General features: G+C 37.8%; 1 protein-coding gene across 5 annotated transcripts in view; it reads right to left on the bottom strand.

Moving 5' to 3' along the window:
* KLHL5 (kelch like family member 5) overlaps window positions 1–7489 on the bottom strand; it is a 205921-nt gene that overhangs the window by 147376 nt on the left and 51056 nt on the right. Inside the window, exon 1 of one of the 5 annotated variants that reach the window (XM_019526386.1) lies at window positions 5114–5511. The exons of the other annotated variants lie outside the window; for them this stretch is intronic. Within the exon in view, the coding sequence (XP_019381931.1) occupies window positions 5114–5496 (383 nt within the window). The 5' untranslated portion in view covers window positions 5497–5511. Of the gene's footprint in view, window positions 1–5113; window positions 5512–7489 lie in introns of those variants that run through there. 5 annotated transcript variants of the gene reach the window in all.

Here is a 7489-nt window from a genome sequence, read left to right as displayed (position 1 = left end):
GATCTACAAGGTCCCTTCCGACCTTACTTCTATGATTCTATAAGAGAAAAGAGGCCGTAGGAAGCAAGCAGCTCCTGAACCACCCAACCATGATGCAAACACTTGCAACCACTGCCACAGATCAAGTAAATCTCAGATGGGACAATTCAGTCACAGGACACTACAAACCATCTATGTCATAGGCTGCAACAACCACCATCTCTCACAGACAAAAGGATGCCAAACACAAGGGCATGCAAGGAGAAAGTTAGGAAAGCCAAGGCACAATGTGATGCACCTGGCAAGGGATATAAAAGGCAGTGAAAAGGGATACTACAAGTATGCCAAAAGAGGAGGACGACAGAGAAACCTTGGGTTCCTTATAGACTACAAAAGGTAATCTAGTTGCAGATGATGCAGAAAACGCTGAAGTATTGAAATGTCTTTTTTACTTCACTTTTCAAAAATAGGGCCAGCTACCAGATGAGTGCAGTTGCAGCAGGAGAGAACAGCCTGGAAGGAGACAAACAGCCTGGGGTAACACAAGAACAGGTTAAGAGATTACTTAGAGAAAAGTTAGATGCTTTCAAGTCAGCAGGACTGAATAGAATGCACCCTAGGGTACTGAAGGAACTGACTAAGGTAACTTCAGAGCCACTGGCTATCCTCTTTGAGAACTCACTGAGGTCAGATGAGGTTCCATTTGACTGGAAAAGGGAAAATGTAGGGGCTGTCTTTAAAAAAAGAAAAAGGGAAGAAGGAGGATGCAAAAAATTACAGACCAGTCAGCCTGACCTTAATACTGGGAAAGGTCCTCAATGAAAGTATTGTGAAGCACCGAGAGGAAGACAAGGTTATCAGGAAGAGCCAGCATGGATTCACCAAGAGCAAGTTGTGCCTGACCAACCTGCTTTTCTCCTATAAGGTGATAGGTTCTGTGGATGGGGAGAAAGCAATGGATGTAATATACCTTGATTTTGGCAAGGCCTTTGCCACTGTCTCCCCCACAGTGTTCTCATTAACAAGCTAAGGAAATACAAACTAAAGTACGGTAAGGCGGATGCATATAACTGGTTGGATAACCGTACTCAATGAGTAGTCCCTCAGTGGCTCTAATGTTTCGTTGGGAGAAGGTACACAGTGAGGCTCTCCAGGAGTCTGTCCTGGGTCCAATATTGTTTAGTATCTTCATTAATACTTTGAACAATGGGATTGAGTTTACACTTAGTGCCAAGTTTGGTAGTTGCACATACTCCACAGGGTAGGGCTAGGATCCAGAATGACCAGATAGACTGGAGAAATGGTTCACAAATCAACCACATGAAATTCAGCAAGGGCAATGCAAATGCAAAGTCCTGTACTTGGGTTGGAATAACTGAATATACAAATACAGACTGGAGAATGATTAGCTAGACTGCAATATTGCAGAGAAACACTTGGGGGTTACAGTAGACCATAACACTGAATACGAGTCAACAGTGTTTTCTGGTTGCAAAAAAGAGCCAAGAGCATACTGGGTTGCATTAACAGGAGTGTCACTTGCAAATCAAGGGAAATGATTTTTCTGCTGTAATTGGCAATACTGCAGCCTTACCTGGAGCACTACGTTCAAGTTTTGGTGTCATACTCCAAGAAGTATGTGAACAGTGTGGAAAGAGTCCAGTGTGGAGCAAGAAAAATTCTTAGGGGCCTGGGAGGCAGGACTCAAGAGGAAAGGCTAAAAAGCTAGGGCTTTTATAATATGGAGAAGAAAAAACTGAGGGGGATCTGATAAATCTTCAAATATCTGAAGGATGGTTAATCATCAGCAATCCTTTCCAGTCTAGAAGGATTGTCTTCCATGATCATCTTATCTGTGGGTCCAAAGATGGCTGAGAAGGCCTAACCAGGATTGTTGCAGTTTGGGCACATATTTCCATGCAGGGTGGGTGGCTCTGGGTTCTTGGTTTGGTTTGTGACACGCTGTTTCTGCCATTTCCATTTTACCATCTCCTGTTGTCATTGTAAGATTTCAAAATATTGAGATCCTTGCACCAAACTCTTCCTTTATTTGGGGCAGTCCTGGACAATGGTCTCCCACAAATTGATATTGATGTTGCATTTTTTCTTGGCCTTGAGGATGTTTTTGAAGCACTTCCTCTACCTTCTTTTTAAGTGTATACCTCATATGTCGACTGAGCTGGGAGAATAAAACTTGCATTGGGAGTCTGGAGTAGGACATCTGAATTATGTGGCCGGCCCAGTGAAGTTGATGGCAGATGATCATTGCCTTGGTGCTCATGGTATTTGCTTGTGAGAGGTGCATCTCTCTACCCAGTGAACTGACAGGATCTTCTGCAGGCAACATTGATGGTACTACTTCAGCAACTTGAAGTGTCTCCTGTACATTGTCCACACTTCAGTTCCATGCAGCAAGGCGGGGATCATGACTGCTTGATAAACCCTGAGCTTGGTTTTGGATCTCATGTCGTGGTCTTCAAACACCCATTTTCTTAGGCGGATGCCTGAAGATGATTACAGAGTAGATGAAAATGGGCTTTTCTCTGTGACCACAGAGACAGGACTCGAAACGATGGCCTCAGCCTTCAGTAGGGGAAATCTGAGATGCAGCTGGCGATTAGGAATAACAAGGGTGGTCAAGCATTTGAACAGACTATCTAAAAGAAGTGGCAAAATCTCCCTCTTCAGTAGTTTTCAAGAACAGGTTAGGTAGACACTTGGCTGGGGTGGTTTAAATCAGGGATGATCCTGCCTTGATCAGGGAGCTGGACTATGACCTGGTAAGCTCCCTTTAAACCCTACTTTCATAGAATCCTATGAACAGGAGGCAAACTTCAAGATATGTTCACTTGGTCAAACTCTCATGATTTATACGTCATGTTATCCAGTAGTTTAAGAATATTCCACTTGCAGTGTCTTGTACACTTTTGATGAAGGGCATGCAGGAGAAATGAAGAAGTATGAATCTTTTCTTGAAGATGCACGTGTATGTATCACATGATAACGTGAATCATTATTATTAGTTATACATCAAATTTCAAAACATTGAACCTATAATTTACAATACTTCACCTAAGTCTCTCACATTTAATCAAGCAATGAAAATAATAAAGTAACAGCAAGGGTTACAATACAATATAAACAATAAATAAAAAATTAAAAAGGCAATAATTAAGGGTATGATTCTTCCAGCTGTAGCTTGAGTCAGAATATATAGGAAAATAAGGACGCAGTTACTCTGGTAAAGGAAACAGAAGCCAAATAGGATGTGTACTTTAATTTTATTAAATTTACACTTGTTTGTAGAAGTATATAACCCCCATCACTTTCAAAAAATCCCCCAAATAACCCAATCACCAAAAATAAAATTAAAATATTAAGACTAGAGACATTTTCTTTCATACCTGAAATGGATAACTCTTCTTTCCCATTGTATTACTAAGTAGTTTTATTTGCCATACTTCAGTTCCTTCCCTATCCTTGACCTTTTCTGCAAATAAAAATGTATCTGTTGTATTTTAACAATTACATCAACCTCTCAGAATGAAAGATTGAATTTTAATCTCAATTGCTTGCCACCTTGAGAAATTGTTTTATACAGTGCTCTACATTGAAAAATTACAATCCAAATTAAGATATTTCTAAAAATATTAAAAGGTACTAGCTCTGTAGACTGAATGATGATGTATTCATGACATCTCTAGGAACTACTTATATTAAACTGCTTTAAAAATACATACTGAAAATCACCTCAAACAGAAGATCCTACATATGTATATTATGGATAGCTGCATGTATGTGTGTGTGTATATATATATCATACCAAGGTAAAACAGATTCTTCTAAACTCTCTGGATACACTGTTCATTCCCTCGCAATTTTGGAACATGATTACAATTCAATAACCAAAGCAAACACATTAGGTTGACTAATATTTTTCCCCGGGTATTTATTTTTCCATCCTTAAAGGATATAAAGAATGCAGTGTTTATGCTTATCTGTTTCCCCCTGCACCAAGAAGATTCTTCTATATGAAGGTTTTCATTCTTCAAAGGGAATGAAATGCACTATACCTGCCTATCCGCTTTATTAACACAGTACCCCTTTAAATAGTTACACTCTTTCATAATGTCAAGTCTTTGCAAAATTAATTCAAAAGCTAAAAAAAAACACTATAAAATGAATTTGAAATAAATATGCATACTACAGTAGTTACTGTAATACCCACCACAACAATAAAGAACAGAGCAAAGCACCTTCTTTGTAGTACAGTTAAGTAATAAAGGAGGTAGCGGAAATAAAGCAAGCAAGAAAGAAGGGAATTTATGTATTACTCCCTTTCCACCAATCATTAAGAATCTTTTGCTAAAAGAAAATAATGTTATTATTATTATTACACATTATTTATTCTTTAGCAGCAATAATAGGGTTGAAGAGAGAAAGAGACAATCATCATATTTTAGACATAAAAGACCCATTTTGTTTAGTCTAAATTAGGCTTACAATTAAAGACACTCCTGCCTTAGTTTACCACACAAGCTGGTTGGCAATATATTACATTCAGTGCATGAAGTAAACATTTTTTCCTCAGGTTATACATGCCTAGACTTTTAAGACTGAAAAATAATATAAAATGCAAATATAGGCAAAATTGGAATTGAAGCATATAGTCTACAGCCCCTAATTTTATTTTACCACTGTTCTTGAACAAATTACACACATACAGATAACTTGCATATATATTATTCTTTCTAACTATGAGGCTAATTCTTAGTCTACCTACACCCAGAATAAGTGCTATTCTACAGTAATGGGGGTTGGTGGGGGGACAGCCTTTAAAAATTGTTGTGCAATGTACCTATAAAGATTATATGAATATAAGCATATTTTTAATCAATTGGTAACTAAGATAATCATTTAATTAACTTTAAAGAACAACTTTATTATAAGCAAATGTCATTAATTAAATACATTTGAAGTAGCAAATAATATTAAACCACATACTTTTAATTTTTTTTAATGAAAAACTGTCAATTTTCTGAAATATTTAACATACAATGTTAGTTTAAAACAAAACTATGTTAAAAACAGAAAATGACAACAGATTTATTACAACAGGAAAGTAACAATTAACCTGCATGAACTGCTGTCCGATTCATTTTCTTCTTCACTCCCCCCATCATCTGCTTCAGCTCTGTCAAGCCAACGTGCACCTTCTGAGTCTTCTGTAGAGAACTCAAATGTAGGGACTTCAGAGGTGGATGCCATTGGCCAAAGAGGTGAATTCTGGAAATCCTGTTGGCTGGACCTTCTGTACCCAATTGACGCCAAAGGTAAGGGCAGGTTACCTGGATCTAAAAACTTTGTCCCACCAGTTGTTGCATTTTGTCCTTTATTCCAGAAGTCTCCCTGGTGGCTATCAACAGCAGAATTAGGGGTCGATGCCTGATGACCAAACCACCTCCATCTGATTTTTAAAATCTGCTTCACGTCAAACTCTTTACGAGAGCCAGACATCCTCAGTGAAAGCAAGTGATCGTCTAGGCAACAGGGCAAGAAGCAGTGCACATAAAAGAAGATTTGTGCACCCAACCAAGACAAGAGAAACACATGCTCCAGCTGCCTGTGGCAAGCAGATTTTTTAGGAAAAAAAACAGACAGCATTCACATAAAAAGAGAGATTTTTTTAATCATGTATCATCTGGATGTAAATAAATGGTAAGGGATGATTTGGGGATAAAAGGACAAGGTGGAACAATCACCTTAATCAAGAAAAACTCCAATCAGCTTACATTAAAGCAGCCTATGCACTTTCTATTGCTCTTCCCTATCCTCCGACCATTAGCTTTCACAAACACTAACAGCATTCATTAAAGCCCTTTCAAACACTGAATGCCACCCCTTTTTCTTAAAACACAAATGACAGAACACAATTCCTATGCTGCATCTCAGAAACTCTCCTGCTTATTCTGTTAACTCTTGCCTACTACAAATGGAAAAAATAGTGATTTTAAAGAGCAAATGAAATATCTCTCTTGCACTGCTGGAAATCATTTACAAAAAGGCTAAAAAAATCCATTATACTGTTTGTATTTGAGAAGAAACTGAACTGGAAATGATTCCTTATTTCTTTTCCATTACATAGTGTGCATCAAACCTTTAAAACAAAAACTAAAAAAAACCCAAACAAAACAATCAGATTGAATGGCTCAGGGGACTGGTAATGGGTTACAGAACCTTTCATCTTGATGTGGTTGTTTGATTCGAATCTGGGTCTGAGTGACTGAAAGTTATTACCGAAGGTTGTTTGGCAGTCTCTGTGAAATGAGCTAATGGTTTTTATCCATTACATACCACAAAAGCCATAATCACTACTGAAGCTGAACGGTCAAGTTATCATCCAGATGGTCAGAGACTGAAGTGAGTCATCAGGACCACACTACTTTTTACCCCTTAAAAATCGGTCCTGTAGGTCACATTAAAGCCACAATGATGGGACAGAATTAGAAAATAAACATTGCTTGCAGGAAGAGTTCAGCCTTCAAACCAAACCAAACCTTAAATTTTAAGTTTATAAATATTTATAAACTATCACATCAAAATTCTGTATTTGGATTTGCAGAATGGAAAGGAAAATGGCAGGAGTGTAACTTACTATGGATTATACTTAATCACATATTACATTTAACTTGCTACATGAAAGAAAATACCCCATACCTACATGATGCAGTGGATCATTTGAGTAACCAAGTGGCAGAGTTTAAGACAAAATAGAGACTGTTAATAGTTTAGGAGGTGCAACTAAAAATATAGCACAGATTTTATTAGCATCCTTGATAAACAGAGTAGGTCTGCATTTTCATTCATCAGTAAATTTATTCTGTTCAACTCTGGGTACTCCAGGGTATGCAAATAGAAACTGGACAAAAATGTTTCTTCCTATTTACTTTTGGCAATAACAATATGTCTTACTCTTTCTTTTGTGAATTTTATAACTAAAAATCATGCGTTTATCATCACTTCAAGATTAGGTTATTTTAACAGGCTTTAAATGGGCTACATGCCGAGTCCTCACAAAAATTTAAGTAATGCTGAATTTTGCCACCCACTTATTAAACAGATTTTCATGCCATGAGCAGGTTATGTTAATACTCTGGGATCTATACTAATGAAAGCGCTGGTTTTAATCTATCAAGCACAAAATTGCTCAGGAGCTGGTTACTAACATAACAGACTGCTTCTCCCACAGGCTATTACATTTGCTATGACTAGAGATGCTTCAACTTTACATATTCATATAAGAACCAGATACCAGCTAGGTCTTCCCCATGAAGATCCTCTCTTCATTTTAGAATTTATACACTAACTCCCTGGTCCCCAAGACCCTACACTTGTTAGTCACTGAAGCATGCCCAGATGATTAGGAAGACATTTGGGATGCAAGAGAAGTGTGTGGGTGTACACACACACACACACACACACACACACACACACACACACACACACACAC

Source organism: Gavialis gangeticus, unplaced genomic scaffold, assembly GCF_001723915.1.
Source record: "Gavialis gangeticus isolate Ggan-Ray unplaced genomic scaffold, GavGan_comp1, whole genome shotgun sequence".
Classification (NCBI taxonomy): Eukaryota; Metazoa; Chordata; order Crocodylia; family Gavialidae; genus Gavialis; species Gavialis gangeticus.
The sequence above is the reverse complement of the archived record's forward strand: the minus strand, read 5'-3'. Positions and strand labels throughout refer to the sequence as shown.